This window comes from Hypoxylon fragiforme (genome assembly GCF_022984875.1).
Source record: "Hypoxylon fragiforme strain CBS 206.31 chromosome Unknown GGS25scaffold_1, whole genome shotgun sequence".
NCBI lineage: Eukaryota > Fungi > Ascomycota > Sordariomycetes > Xylariales > Hypoxylaceae > Hypoxylon > Hypoxylon fragiforme.
In genome coordinates, this window is record NW_026054756.1 from 546,873 (window position 1) to 562,212 (window position 15,340).

General features: G+C 50.0%; 5 protein-coding genes across 5 annotated transcripts; 2 read left to right on the top strand and 3 right to left on the bottom strand.

Annotated features, from left to right (window-relative positions):
• Window positions 1-833: 833 nt before the first annotated feature.
• Window positions 834-3,031, bottom strand: GGS25DRAFT_516477 (phosphatases II; the record flags this gene model as incomplete). The annotated part of the gene is made up of 3 exons (XM_049263200.1): window positions 834-2,371; window positions 2,431-2,877; window positions 2,977-3,031. 3 exons carry the CDS (start codon window positions 3,029-3,031, stop codon window positions 834-836), a joined length of 2,040 nt encoding a protein of 679 aa, XP_049120948.1.
• Window positions 3,032-4,116: 1,085 nt separating this feature from the next.
• On the top strand, window positions 4,117-4,948 carry GGS25DRAFT_7162 (Pcc1-domain-containing protein). Its single transcript, XM_049265975.1, has 3 exons — window positions 4,117-4,369; window positions 4,426-4,812; window positions 4,875-4,948. Exons 1-2 carry the CDS (start codon window positions 4,332-4,334, stop codon window positions 4,718-4,720), a joined length of 333 nt encoding a protein of 110 aa, XP_049120949.1. The 5' UTR covers window positions 4,117-4,331; the 3' UTR covers window positions 4,721-4,812; window positions 4,875-4,948.
• Window positions 4,802-6,319, bottom strand: GGS25DRAFT_7157 (HSP20-like chaperone). Its single transcript, XM_049265974.1, has 2 exons — window positions 5,026-6,319; window positions 4,802-4,805 (listed from the first exon to the last, which is right to left on the bottom strand). Exon 1 carries the CDS (start codon window positions 6,138-6,140, stop codon window positions 5,103-5,105), a length of 1,038 nt encoding a protein of 345 aa, XP_049120950.1. The 5' UTR covers window positions 6,141-6,319; the 3' UTR covers window positions 4,802-4,805; window positions 5,026-5,102.
• Window positions 6,320-8,483: 2,164 nt separating this feature from the next.
• GGS25DRAFT_516480 (uncharacterized protein) lies at window positions 8,484-12,394 on the top strand (the record flags this gene model as incomplete). The annotated part of the gene is made up of 3 exons (XM_049263201.1): window positions 8,484-10,999; window positions 11,078-11,766; window positions 11,901-12,394. 3 exons carry the CDS (start codon window positions 8,484-8,486, stop codon window positions 12,392-12,394), a joined length of 3,699 nt encoding a protein of 1,232 aa, XP_049120951.1.
• A 716-nt stretch (window positions 12,395-13,110) lies between these two features.
• Window positions 13,111-14,394, bottom strand: GGS25DRAFT_468057 (eukaryotic phosphomannomutase). The gene is made up of 2 exons (XM_049259046.1): window positions 13,511-14,394; window positions 13,111-13,397 (listed from the first exon to the last, which is right to left on the bottom strand). The coding sequence occupies exons 1-2, from the start codon at window positions 14,068-14,070 to the stop codon at window positions 13,145-13,147; spliced, it is 813 nt and encodes a 270-aa protein (XP_049120952.1). The 5' UTR covers window positions 14,071-14,394; the 3' UTR covers window positions 13,111-13,144.
• Between the last annotated feature and the right edge of the window lie 946 nt (window positions 14,395-15,340).

Here is a 15,340-nt window from a genome sequence, read left to right on the forward strand (position 1 = left end):
AATAGAAAAAGAAATGATTAGGAACACCGCCGAAGGATTGAGAAAACTAATTTCCATCATCTCCGCGTATTTTCTACCTAATCAACAACAATAATCAACAGCAACAACAGCAGTAAGCAAGCAGTGTAAGTGTTTGCCTCTCCTCTCCCTCTCTCGCCTTGATACTCCAATGCTCGGCGACACTTCTTCTCTACTCTCTCTTTTCTCTTCACACTCGACTCAACCTTAGCCAGTATAGAATTAAAAGACAACAGCAAAGCAAAGCAAAGCAAAGCCCCAGCCCCAGCGATTAAGAGATTAAAATGCAGCAAAATGTGTCCCCCTTTCCTTCCAGGCCACCACCGAGATAAAAAGTGACCGTAACGCCAAGAGTCGTTCAAGTATTCGTTGTGTATGATAAAGGTTGTATGGTATGGTGGTAGAGGGGCTATGTAGCTAGCTAGAGAGGGAATACTAGTTTAGCCAAGTAGGTACTTAGGTAGCTGAGTGAAATACATATGTATAAGACAAGACGCCTTGGGCATATATCCATTCCCGAGAGGGAATAAAGGACAAAATGCGGAAAAGCAGAGAAAGGTGGATCACTTTGTCGATGAATAACTTGAAGAAAATCCTGCACCTCCTGTTGATCCTGAACGCCAGACGCATACCTAATGCAGGAACCGTGACCTCGTCGTGATAGTCGTCATCGTTAAGAAAAAGCAAAACAGTTGCCCTTGAGCGAGAATCGGATTATCATGGAATAGGTGTATATCCCATAAGGAAGAAAGGGTAGTAACCAGAATAAAAATAGTCACTCATAGTCTTTTCAACGGACGCCTGGTCTCGGGTCCCTACATCGCGGAAACCTTACGTACCGTTGCATTCGTACCAGAGTTGGTGCTGACACTACCAATCCGACCACTGGTTTTTCGTACACCAGATGATTCTTTGTTGCGGGACTCGGCGGTCCTCTTGCTGCCTCTAACCTTAGTCAAGACACCAGATGCGCTGGCTGACCGTGTCGGTGATCCAGTAACGTGATCCGCGACAGTCTTTGGCTTGCCGCAGCCAACATTCTCCGTGTCGTTCGATGCGTCGTTATCAATGACCTGGTAGATCGTTGTCGTGGTAGTTTGGCTCACGGATCGAGTCTTCTCGTTGCGGTTGGGTGACCCTTTTCGGTGTGTGCGCGTGCGCATTAGCCATTCTTCTTCTGACTCAGCATCGTTGGATCGTCTCTGGACGGCCACGACCTCAACATTCTTTTCAGATGCTTCTTGCTCCTCCTCGACTGTGGGATGTTGCATTGCGTTACGCTGGTAGGGATGGTGGCGGTCTATGCGACTAGTCTTCCGAGGTTGGCCTGGAGTTGGGGCAGGTAGATAGTCATCCTGCACACCGGCATTACGGCGTTCATCGTCCACCTCGCCAAGCGGGGTACGGTTGGAGGGAGTCCTACTAGGGGGGGTTGAGGCCTGAGCATTTCGGTTGAGAGATGTCTTTTGCATAGCACGAATAGGTGTGCTTGGTGGGAGGTTGAGGCTGGCTGCCATCTCTTTCCTCAGCTTCCTCTCTATCCTCTCCTCTATCCACCATTCCCGGAAGATGCCTTGGTTCATGTGTAGCCAATGCTGCTGAGGGCCTACGACCATGCCTGGTCGCATGAACCGCATGAAGGAGATGATCTCGTTGGCAGTGAAACCATGACGATAGATAAGGTATGCTCCAATCAAGCACCCAGTTCTTCCCAGACCAGCTTTGCAATGTACTGCAATGCCCTTCTTCTTCACAGTGATTGTCTCGTGCGCAAGTTTGATGAATTTCCGTACAGTGCTTAAAGGAGGGCAAGTACCATCCTCGAAGATCATATCCAGGTGTTGAATTCCTAAAGCCTCGAAGTATGAGGGGGAGTATAGAGGAGAGTTGAGTCGTACAACCAGTCCAATGTTGCGTTCAGAGAAGTGTTTCAACACGTTCTTGAAGGGTTGCGAAAGAGTTGGGTGGGCGTCCACTGCGGCGAGCGTCTTTGGTAGCGTAGCAAATAATTCGGAAGACTCTGTAATACGTGTCGCGGGAGTAGATTGTGGTGATGCGAATGCTAAGAAATGCGGTGTAATCCAGTTGAAATCACCGTGCTCGACCCGTTCGTACTTCTCATACTCGTCGAGCTCGAAGTCATCCAAGACGCAGCAGCCTTCCTCCTTGGCTTTCCAAACACCATACACAATATCCTGGACAGTGATGCCGTAGTCTGCTTGGCTGTAACCAGCGTCACGGAAAGGCATCAAGGGTGGATCGACCTGCGCAATCGGTGCGAGGGCCAAATGAGGTGGCCAGGACTGGATCAAAACCATGTAGCAAGCTAGTAAACAAGCTGCATTTGCTCGACCTATCAAGGATAATCAGTAAATACTATATGCTTTCCCCCCATGTATATGAGTCACCTACTTCTAGGATCCGCACGACTCCAAAACACAATAGGTCTGTGCTGGTTTTCCTTAGCGCCAAGAATGTCGTGAAAATACAGAGCAAATCGGTATAGATGGCCAATGTGGAGCGGGCCAAAGTCGTGATGAAAAGCGTTGTAGAGAAGCATGTCATCGACAGTGAAATAATAGGGAGGGTGTCTGTCAGCCTTGGACGGGACAGGCGCAGGTCCATCTACCGCCCTTTGTGATCGTTTCCCGGGCGAGCGAGATTGTGGCTGTTCCGAGTAAGGGAAGACGGTATCGGCGTTAGGGGGATGTAAATATGATGCTAGGTATAGGCGGTCTGCAATTGTTAATAATGTGACAGGAAAGGCTTCTGCGTTGAATAATAAGGATGGGTATAGGGCGTGGGTAGTGAAAGAGCGGCCGGGAGAGGGCGAGTCTCCTAGCTTGGTCTGTGTCATAGCTAAAGGGGAATAATAGATGTGACTAGGACGATGCTTGGAGGGGAGAATAATGCGAATATGAAGATGAAGACGAATGCGAAAAGGGAAATAGAATATACCTGGAATGTACTCAACGACCTGGCCGGAGTTGGAACTCCTGGAAGAAGGTGCCATGTTGGCTGTACTATCAACTATTGTTGCTGTTTCTGTTGTTGCTGTTGTTATTGTTGAATCGGTTTGTTGTCCTTTCTGAAAAATTTCTTCTAAGAGCCCCGTTCAAGTAAAAACTTGGACGAGGGCGAGGAAGCTTCAACGGCTATGCATAGACAAGCGCAGGTCTTTTGGTATAGCTACCACCTAAATATTGGAGGCAAGAAAGAATATTGAGGTTTGGGCGGTTGAACTTTATGGTTGTTTATTTACCTACTCAAGACTTTAAGTAGAAATAGCCGTTGGAGTTTGTTCAGTAGGTAGGTATGTATGTATTGTATGTGTATAAGCTGGGATGGTTTATGTTAGGAAGGCTGATTGAAATCAATCGACAGGGCGATGTACTAACAATCAAATCAAATCAAATCAATTGAGAAGTGAATTGTTTATTGTTATACGACAATACGGCAATGCGGAATTGAAGGCAAACGAGTAGGAGTGAGCAGTTGAGTAATTGAGTAGTTGAGTGAGTTAGTGAATGAGTAGTAGAATGATAAGAAGAGTGTAAAGTAAAGAAATGTTGTAGATCGTAAAAGCAACCTTTTTCAAGGAGAGGATGTTTTTGTATCAGATATCGTCTCTATTATTATTATTTTATTGTTGTTATGTTCCCTGGTTGGGGCTGGTTGGGGTAAGGATGAAGAAAGCAATGGTCGCTATGGTCTCTATGGTCAAGTTTGACCAAGTTTGGCCGTTGCATGGCCGTGTCATTTGACCCTTTACCTCATTTGGTTTAGACAATTATACCTACCCCTGGAACTGTGTGTAGGTCCACCTGTTGCTCAGCAACCACCGAGCCCCATTTGTCTTTTTTTTTCTTCCTTCCTTTTTCTTTATTCAATTTTTGCATAGCAGCATACAGTGCCTTCCCTCCCTAGGTGGCTGAAACGTTGGCCTCATAAGCCGCAAGCTGAATTCCAATCAAATTCTTATCTTATCATCATTTCGGACTAATCGTTATTGTGTACTAGGTAACTACTACCTACATACGGTAACATACCCTAGGTACCTACTACCTAGTAGGCAGATAACCCCTCTATTCCGTTACATCACTCTAGGGCTCAAGTGCTTTTATGCGTTGTACAGTACCCATTCTGCCCCGCCAGAAACTGGAACCTCAACTTACATCCATACCTAAATTATCTAATTATTTCTTATTGCGCAATCTACATTCCAGCATTTCAACTGAAACAACATAAACAAACCATAACAACATTCATCAAGTCTGTCATATCTGTCATATCTCACAAGATAGCCAGCCACCATGACGGTCGCAACAGACATACAATTTCCATGCGTGCTGTACGTTGCGCGCGTATCGGTGACCAGGCATCATCTTGGGCTAACCTGAACTCAAGGACTCTCGAGGTGCCATTTCCAACACCTAGACTTGCCTCCGTTGCTCTTAATGCATTGCAAGTGGACAAGGAGTTATCTCCATTGGTGAAGCGAACCTTCTCCATCAACCCTATGACTAAGAGTGCCACCAATGGAGATGTAGGAGGAAACATCCTACGGACCGAGTACAAAGCTACCACTAACAGGATGCTTCGAGTCGCTGTCAACTCGTTCATGGACAGCCTACAGCTAGTTCTTGAAGTCATGCAAGAACTCGACACGGATGTATTAGCTACGAATAATACTGCAGTATAAGTAAAAAGCATGCAAAGCTAAACAGACTCCTCCTCGTGGCACGGGTACAGACATGTCACGTCATAGTTTATTAAGAAATGTGATCCTAATAGGTGAGTGTCAGAGTGAACACGCGTGAAAAACGAAGAATTCATTATTGAACATTTTCACGTAGATACCCCTTGAAGACTCAGACACGACAGAAAAATGTTTATTGCTATATTCTAAATAATATGTGATTGCGTTTTTTCTTATTTTTTTTTCTCGATTTTATCCATAGATGTTCCTGCTTATACTCCCAAACGCCTTCCCATCACCCAGCTTACCCAAGTTGCCCATGATACCCCAAGGTCCTCACGGTATACCTACCGTTTACTTATCCCATTGTACAGTCGTCATAAGATTACTCGATGTCGATTTTATGGATCGCAGTCCACTCCTTCTCGGTCTTGGGAACAGTCACGATTAGAATACCGTTCTCCATTTTGGCGGTGATGCCGAGGCCGTCAATATCCTCCTTCTCATCGCTTCCAGCAGGCGGTAGCTTGATGCTTCGTTCGAACATCCCTACCTTCCTCTCGCTCGAGGCCATGGTCTGAAGGAACTCTTCGTTGCCGGGTCGGTATACCACTCCAGCAATGTTGATCTTCTCTCCATCCCAATTTACTCCGATGTCCTCCTTGAGCGCACCCGGAAGCGAGACATGTAGCACGTAGGCTTTATCCGTGTTGAAGACGTCGACAGGAGGGGTGAAAGAATTGATTTGATCTTCGGCCGATGAGTCTGAAGGGCCACTGCGGGTTTGGTCCATGCAATTTCTGAAAGCTTGGGCGTATGGGTGAGAAGCGAAGGATTCCATTAGCGGCCGGAAGTCCCATGGGCCACCAAAGGGCGGTGGCGGCGGCGGCGGCTGGTGGTGATGATGGCCACGTCGTCCTCCACGTCTTCCCCAAGGTCCCCCACGACGAGGGCCAAAGGGGTGTGGGTGGCCGTGGTGGAACGGACCGCGAGGTGGGTGGTTCGGTGCACCTGGAGGAGGAGGAGGAGGAGGTGGAGAAAATGCTCCCGAGGCGCGAGGCGGAGGAGGGACATCGCTGTTCACCGACTCATCCGGAGTCGGTCTCATAGTGTCGGTCTCCCCGTCCATATCATGGTCGTCTTCGCCGCCGGACTCGGGTGCGTCTCGGGGGTTTGGGCGTCCGTTTGATCCGCGCCATCCATGATGACCCCATGGGCCACCCCAACCGCCCCAGCCTTGTCCATTCCAAGAGTCGTTGTTGAACTCAGTGTTATGGAAAGGGAATCCGGGAGGGAATTGAGGCATCGAATTGGCGTGATCAATGCCGACACCAGCTGCGAAAGGTCCATTTGGGGCGAATGTTTGCAAGAATTCCCAGATGTTACCTGGACGGTTATTATTGGTATTGCCCGAGTTGTCCATGTTGAATGCTTAGTAAATGTGTGAAGTAGTAGTGATTGAGTGTTTGTTCGGATGAAGATACTATGGTAGAAGATGGGATAACTAATGGGGGGTAGCTATGTCATCTTTATATACACGATGCAATGCAAGGCTCCAGGCCGTGATGCGCAATGTGCCTACGCTATGCGATGGCGAATGACTAACACACCACACACCTAAAACATCAACTTACGGCATGCAAAACAGTCAGACATTGCGTACGTAACCCGAGTCGAGGAACATATCAGAATACGTTAGAATAGGGAGCCTAAAAGTCACCACGGCACATAGCAAGATTTCCAGGGTTGCCACGCGTTCTTCTCCGCAACCTATTTCGACAATGAAAGGTCGAGGGCGGCGAGTGCGTCGTGATTGGTCGGGCCCGAGTCTGCCCGAGAAAGCTGGGAGGGTCGGAGGCGAACAAAGAGCCTTGCGAGACAATCCAAGTTTTGGCATTCCATCATGCGGTGGCACTGACTGTATGTATGGACCCCTTCTAAGGGGTTTAACGAAGAGTCATCGATATCTGTTAATACCTAACTACTTCAAAGTTGTATTTGGTCTAGGCAGCCTATGCGTTCGTACCACAACTTACCGGGTAGGCTGGTAGTAATACTAAATAGTGTAGATACCTAAAAGCTAGCTCGGAATACTATCGTTCGCCGCGTCAGATTCTCGCCGCCAAAAACGGAACGAACGGGGTTGGCTTCGTCGCCGAGTTTTAGAGTTCGCGACCGAAATTGAACGGCGTTAAATTGGTCGAGGTTTAAAAGGTTAGTAATGAATAGTTATTAATGAATAACTTATTAGTTATGGGTCGTTTTATGGTCATGGGCTTTCATAAGGCTGAATTGGAATTACGCTACAGTGTAAGGAGCGATGAAGCATCATTTCATTAATACATAACTTAACTACCTCGGTTCAATGTTGGCTGCCTCTGCATAGTAGTGTGTTACATGGTCCATGCGTTTAAGAAACTAAAAGACTATTCCACTAGAGCGAGCCTCTTAACTCTTCCATCATCATTTTAATATCATCTTTATTAGATGCATGTGTTAATCCCACATCTATCGAGCTTAGCGGGGCTTTCCGCAAGTCTTTTTATAGGCCTTCGCTAAGTGAAGTGCCATGCGACGACGGGAAGGATTTATCTCGATACCTATATGGCTAGGTTAGGTTGGCTATACAACTACACGCAATGTCACGCATGCCCAACTAGGTATACATTATGCATACATCCATGGATGGAGATCTCATCACATATCTCAGCGCTACATTCTACGATTCATAAGTTCGGATCAATAGCCGCTTAGACTAGCCCCACGGTACGGTTATGACGGCTTCCCTTGGACAATAACTTACCATCCATCATATGCGATAATCGTGGACTTTATACGTTACAACTTACAAGAGATATGCATCCTTCAGATACCAACCTATACCTACCTACGTTAGGTACCTATCTTTCCTTTAAATCACTCATCATTTCAACCCTATTAAACAACTTGGGCCTTGATATCCAGAGGATTAGATTATATAATCTTATAATCTAAGCCTCACAAGTCGACTGGTAGGTCATGTAAATTATTATGAGAAAATTAAACAAACCCATTAAGCCCACCAAATCGGCAAAGCTCCTATTTATAGGAGAAAGGAGAAAGAAGAAAGGATGGAAGATGATGGATCCAGTATTCATGTCACGTCTTTTAACAGAGTCTTGTGATACATTATGCTGATTGGGCGGTTAGAGATTCCATCTGCTTCAAACATATTTCCCTATATCATTTACCTTAAGCGCCTGTCTACATTCAGCCAATCACCAGGCCTGTCTTCCCACCTGCCAAGCGGCATGAGCCCACCGAGTTTGTGAACAAGGAGCTTCCCCCCCAGGAAGCCCCCCGCCATATTCATACAGCCAAATGGTTGGTTGGCCGCATATCAGAGGCCTCTTCGGAAGTCATCGTATTCCTTCTTGAACATTGTTTCATCTACTCATATTTGCTCATATCTGCATTACTTGTGCCGTATACCCATCGCATTTCTTTCTTTGGTCGATATCGTCAGCTTCAGTGAAGCTTCAGAATCGATCCAACCCAATCATCGTAACCCCGCCTTCTTGCGCCTGGTTGCGATATTGGTCAAACTTGTTATCGCCAGTAAAATCCCAAAGGAAAATCGCAGGAAAATCTCCAAGTACAGCTTGTCGCAAAGCTCCTATTCTGATCCTCTCCTCGTTTTTGCGTGCGTCATCTCGCTTATAATCTTCGTACTTTTGTACCTGTCGGCTGTAACGTGCTTTAAGTACAAGAGAGTACGTGGAACAAGATGGATCGCCACAGAGGACTCGACGAGGAAATGTTCTTCAGCAAACCTTCCGATGATTGCGACAGTCCTACTATCGAGCCTCTGAGAATATTTCACCCCCAGAGCCCTAAACCTGCATCGGACCGGTTCAGATATCCCACACCAGCATCCTCCAAGCCTACCTTTCCCCTGCCGCCCGGAGCTTCGAGTTCGGCTGCGCCTTTGCCTTACCCGGATGACGATGACCATCAAATAGGCCAGCCTTCCCAGTCGAGCCGACCTCCATACCAAAACGACGGGCGCCGCCCGCATAATATCTACACGAGCCCTACCGGCTCTTCGCATTCTGATTCGAACGATACTAGCCCACGAATAGATACAAGTCCCATGGAGGGGAAAAGGCCTGGCCTTGCCGAGCGACGAGGAACTGCGCCCAAGCCTTTACCAGCGGCGCTAAGCCCTGGCAGCCCCCCTACAGATGAAAGTCCTCTTTTCGCAAAGCCTCTTGGCAATCAGTCAAAGCCAGCAGCAGCCCCGGCCCCAGCCAGCACATCATTCCCCGACTATCATCAGAAACCATATTATCCTCCGCCTAGAGGGAGTTCCACGACTCCAAGCTCAGGTAGCAATGCGCGACCTCAAGCGAGCCAAGACAACTACCTCAAGACAGCGGACACTGGTGTGAACCGTTTTGCCTCTACAGCCTCCACATCAACGACAAGAGCGAGTAGAGGATCTCCGCCGCCACCGGAGACACCAGTCGCCGAACCGGGCAATATCCCGGGAGGGGGTATCGAAGCAAGATATGCGGCAGCCGGTATATCCGGAACCGCGACACTCAATAGTTTCCAGAGTGCCGCCGCGGCTCAGCGTATAGCGCAATATGGACAGCAGCCAGCTGCGCAGCAACATCAGCAGCAGCATTCGCAACCTCCGCGCCCATGGACGCCGACAGAGACTCCTGAACAACAACCACATGGCCCTCCTACAGTATATCAGGGGGCAAACCCTGTCAGCCCCACCAGCTCGTCGTTTAGTGCTCAAACTGCGCGGCCATCGAGCAATGGTGGAAAATCCGATGCGCCCGGCGGATCAGCGCTGCAAATCAGTGTATTAGAGCAAGACTTCCAGCGGATGCAGATGTCGCCGAGCCCTCCACCGGCTTACTCCAGCATCAGTAATAGCGGAAGCTCTTCCGCATACCCCAACGAGAAACAGCAGCAGCAGCAGCAGCAACCGCAACAACAACAACCACCGCAGCAGAGGCCAGCTCAGGCAAGCTCGAGCTCAACGACTCCTGCTCCAGCTACCCAGGCTACATCCCCGCCGAAAAAGCAAGCCGAGATAGCTGCTGCTGCTCTCGCATCCCCGGCTTTGCAGCACCCAGGGCACCCTGCGTTTGCGAACGATCCAAGACCAGAATCGCAGCAGATTACCCAGCAGCAAGCGCAAGTCGTTACTCATACTCCCTCACCCTTCCAGGGGCAAGGTCCTTCTTCGCCGCCGCCGCTGCCCGAGGGCTGGATTGCGCACCTCGATCAAAACTCTGGCCAGTATTATTATATCCATCTATCCACGCAGGCTACGCAGTGGGAGTTCCCCAAGGGCCCGAATCCCATTCACCATGAACCTGTGCCGCTGTCTCCCACCGCATCTACGTATGGGAACCCTCTTGCTTCGCCGATGTTTGGAAAGCAGAGCGCATTGGCCTCGCCTATGTTCCCACCTCAGACGCCCGGCTATGCGGAGAGTATTATGAGTGTCGCAACCGCCACGCCGACCGCTGCTGGCTTTTCGGGACCACCGCCTGGTGCCGGTGTGGATATGTACAAGGTTCAACCCACGAACGGAGTCTATTTTGGTCCATATCTCAGGTATACCAATATGGACATTGAGAAGGGGATGTGGCTGGGCAGTATCCTCGTAGTTACAGATGCGCCGCAGCCGCCCACTATCCATATCCACCGCAGCGTTGATCTGTCGCCAAACCCTCGCCAGCTAACACCACATTCGATCTACACACACCAAAGATGGCAGTTCTTTAAATACGATGTCGATCTGCAGATGGGCGAGGGCGGAACTGAGAGGTGGACATATGCAGTTACCTCGCATCTCGGCTGCACCAGATACGAGTTCGTCGTCGCGGGCCGCAGCGAAACAAACTGGCGCATGATAGCGCATTCCGGCAACGACTTCGCGGCTAGCACATCTCAGAACGAGCGCAGCAAGCTTGGCGGGCTGGGATTCATGTGGAAGGACGTGCTGCAGAAGAACATAGACTGCAACGGCTTCCACGTTCAGCTTGGACTAGGTGACCAGATCTACGGGGACCGGCTGTGGAAAGAAGTGCCGCTCCTAAAGCAATGGCTGGCGATGCCAGGAAAGGAAAACAGAAAGAATTCTGGGTGGACGGCACGACACGAGGAAGATGTGTCGCACGCCTACTTCCACTTTTACACCAGCCACTTCGACCAGCCGTTCTTGCGCGAGGCATTTGCGCAGATCCCACATATCTGCCAGATTGATGATCATGATATGTGAGTCCAGATACGCATACTTAGGATTGGAAGTGAAATTTTTTCAAAGGATCCCAAGCTAATTAATTCGCGTAACAGATTTGACGGCTACGGCTCGTACCCAGACTACATGCAAAACTCACAGATGTTCAAGAACATCGGGCGGATAGCCGTGGACATGTACCTGCTCTTCCAGCACCACACCACGCTAGAGCTCCTCCGGAATGTAAGCCACGACCTAGATCTATTCACCGTCACCGGCCAAGGCTGGCACTTCGTCAAGTACCTGGGCCCGGCCGTGGTGGTAGTCGGCGTCGATCTTCGGTCGGAGCGCACACAGAGCCGTGTGCTCGCGGGCCCGACATACCAAGGTCTGTTCCCGAAGATTGCGATGCTGCCGCCCAGCGTCCAGCACTGCCTCCTGATGCTGTCCGTCCCCCTCGTCTACCCGCGCCTAGACACCGTGGAAAGCCTCGCCAACACCTTTGCCACCGGCAAGAAGGCCGTCAACACGACGTACAACGTCCTAGGCAAGGTGACAAGCTCAGTGGCAGGCATCGTGGGCGGCAAGGAGATGGTGGCGCAGGGGTTCAACCAAGTCAAGAAGGCGGTGGGCAAGTCCGGGCTGATGGGCAATGTGGTGAACCAGTTTGGCGACCTGGATATTGGTGAGATTCTGAAGGATATGTGGACGCATGATAGCAAGGACTTGGAGCGGACGTACCTCATCCGCACGCTGCAGGGCATCTCGCACCAGAAGGGGTTGCGCATGACGTTTTTGTCTGGAGGTATGCGATTCCCCTCTCTCTCTCTCTCTCTCTCTCTCTCTCTCCCCTTTCCTCCCTAACTCAGCTCCAATCTCCCTTTCCCCAGTATACCCCTAAATAACCAATCAACCAATGCTAACCCCTCCCCCCCACAGACGTCAACGCCGCCGGCGCCGGCCTCGTGCACGACCCCACGCACCCGCACGACCACAAGACCATGTACCAGATCATCACCTCCCCCATCGTCGCCGCCCCCGCCGCCCCCTACATCCTCAAGATGCTCCACAACAACCGCACCCACTACATCCCCTCCAACGGCCACAAGTCCACCAACGAGGTCTCCGACACCAAAGAAGACATGATGGAGATCTTCCACACCGACGCCAGCGGGTCGCCGAGGGAGCTGAAGAAGTTGATGGGGAGGCGGAACTACGTCGCGATCGTGGCTTATGATCCGGATGCGGCTGCTGCTGCTGCTACGCCGTTGGGAGGGCAGGGGGGGCAGCAGCAGCAGCAGCAGCAGCAGAGTAACGGGGGGCTGAGCAGGCTGAGCCTGGCGGTGGATTTCGTGGTCCAGGGCGACGGGGCGTTCACGGCGCCGACGAAGTACGGCCCGGTCATCGTGCCGCATTTGGAGTTTGGGCGGTAGATTTGACCATGCAGTTGTTACGATTACGACGACGGCAGTGATGAGCAGGATAAAACGTGTCCACCTGAGCAGAGCAGAATGAAGAGAGCAAGAGGAGAAAGACTAGGAGGGGGGAGAAGAACTTGTGATTTTACTTAGGTACATACCTAGCTAGGTATTTTATGTTTGGATATATACTCCTTGGTAGTAGCGGTGGTAGTAGTAGTAGTAGTAGTAGTAGTCGTGTCGGACAACATCAACGATTGAGTAGGTACGTACCTAAATATAAATAAATCGTATAACTTCATTGCTATACTTTATTAGGCATCCATATGGTTTCTTTTCCATCTCTCGTCTCCCGCCTTTCTACCCTCTCTCTTTCTCGTCCCGCCTTTTTCATGCGCGAACGTACATACCTACATGTAGCATCGCGGTTCTATTTTGTCTTCACGCGAAAAAAAAAAAAGGGGGTAGATGGATGGTTGTAGACGGTGTTTAATATGTATGTACCTAACCTAGGTAAGTAGGTAGGCTTTATTTTCTTTTATTCCCCCCCTTTCCTCACTTTCCTCATCCCTTTTATACTTTATTTCGGTATATAGGTAACCCGCCCCCCCTTCCTTTTATCATCACATCATCATATTCTTTAATTTTTTATATTTCATTTCATTCACCAACCCCCAACCCCCAACCCCCAACCCTCACCATACCAGAGACCCCCCCCCCCCCCCCCCCAAGCCACCCAAGCTTAAACCCATTCGCTCAACATCATCACAAACCAAAAGTCTCCCGAATCTGCCTCAGACAGTCCTCGGGCCCCTTGACGGAGTGCCCGATGGTGCGGGGGTCGGTGTAGATCTCGTAGTCGTTGCCTCCGGGGGAGGTCTTGTCGCCGAAGAAGTGGACGGTGGTGTAGGCGATGCCGCCGGGCTTCTTGGCCTCGTCCTCGAGGTGCTTCAGGCAGTACGTCTTGTCCCAGCCGGTGGGGAAGACGTCGAAGGAGATCTGGCCGCCGATGGAGAAGCTGGTGTTGGGGTTGGGTGTTAGTTTTTGATTTTCCTTTTTAGCTTTGGGGGGAGAGGGGGGTGGGAGGGAAGGGAGAGGGAGAGGGAGAGGGAGAGGGAGAGGGAAGCGTACGTTAACCCCAAATGCCCAAACTTCTCCCTCATCTTCGCGACCATCGTCTCGCGAATCTTATGCTGCTTATCAAACGCCTCATAATCGTTGCGCTCCTGGGTGCTCGCATTACGGCCGATGGGGGAAACATTGATCATGCCGTTGCGGAACTCGACGAAGGTGCCGCGCTTGACGGGGATGTCGAGGTCGGCGACGTAGTGGAGGATCCAGCGGACGAGCTCCTTGTAGGGCTCCTCGCCGATCCACTTGATGAAGCTGTTGGACGGCAGCTCGGCGCCGAGCTTGTACGCCGTCAGCCCGTTCTCGCTGAAGCAGAAGTCGAACATCGAGGTCACCGGCAGCTTCGCCGCCGCCCCCAGTTGTTCTTCCTGCTTCACGAGGTTGGAACCGCCGACGAAGCCGATGGCGACTTTTTGCCGCAGCTGCTCGAGCGTCCGCAGCATCTCGGGGCTCGCGGTGCGGCGCGCGGGGGTGAGGGTCTCGTCGACGTCGAATAGGGCGATGGTGTTCTTGATGGGGCGGTCCTCCAGAGGAGGGTATGGGGGTGCGCCGGCGTCCATTTTTATTTTTGTGGAGGAATTGTTGAAAAATAAGTAAATGGATTTTCTTTTGGTATATAATGTGATAAGTGCGAGTGCAGCGACAACTGTAAATAGAAAGAAAGTCAGTCGAGCTTCACAATTATAAGTGACGCGTGTCAATCTAATAAATTAAGCTCTGTCGTTACTTAAGGTACTGACTGTAGTTACTAGATCCTGGAGGTGTAGTACTTCGTAATAGTGAGTAGAGTAACTGTGCTATGGCGGTTGCTAGCACTTAATAAAAAAGATTTGGACCCCTGGAAGATCAACTGTAACACTGCATAATGACTTGGTGCATATTTGGAGGGGAGGGGGGGGGGGGGGGGGGGGGTTGAGGGGTAAATCATGTTGAGTGTTGAAATCAATAAAAGCGGTCAAAGGAACAAGGGGGGTCATGCACCAATTGAAGCAAGATCTGGCCCACATGTTCCACATACTAGCTGCCTTACATTTATGTACAATACCTACCCTAGATAACTACCTAAAATAAGTACGTACCGAAATAGGGGGGAGTTCAATGTTCTATCTACCTAGGTAGATATGTACTATCCAAGTTTACGTTTACAAAATACGACCTATTTAGAACCCTTCGTCGTTGAGCAATCCAGCTTCACATGCAACTTGACACCATCCTCCACCTGAGTCCCCTGGTGAGCCTCCTCCTTACCGTCTCGCGATAAATCCTGACCCTCCTTCTTCTTCTCCTTCTCCTTCTTCTCCTCGCCCATATTCATACCTGATGCCTTTGTTCCTCCTACCAGCTCGTCCAGCGTATTCGTCGGTTCTCGTATCTTCCGCCCACCGTGACGATACTGCTTCGGCAGCTGAAAATCCCCCGCATAGCAACCTATCATAAGTGGCGTCCTATGCATACTTTTATCAGACCCGGGCTTGCTTTGGATGCCGGGGGGCGCCATCTCGTATCCTACTCGATTTCTACTTCTTTTGGTGTTTCGCAAACGCTGGAATAGGGGCAAGTAGCTAGGTGGCTAGGTTGGTAGGTATTGTGGATGATCTTACTCAAAAGGATTGCAGATGGGGTGTTGGTAGGGGAAAGGCAAATTCAAGGTAGGAATGAGAGTAACCTTATTTATATCCCTTTTCCAGGCACTACTGTCTTGCCAATCTTCTATTTTGAAGTTTGAATACCTACTTTTCATAAAACCTTGCGTGTTTGTGTAGGTTTGTGTGATAGGTATGATTGCGCGACCTTTCATATAGGAGGACTGCTAGAGTTATCTTCAGAAAG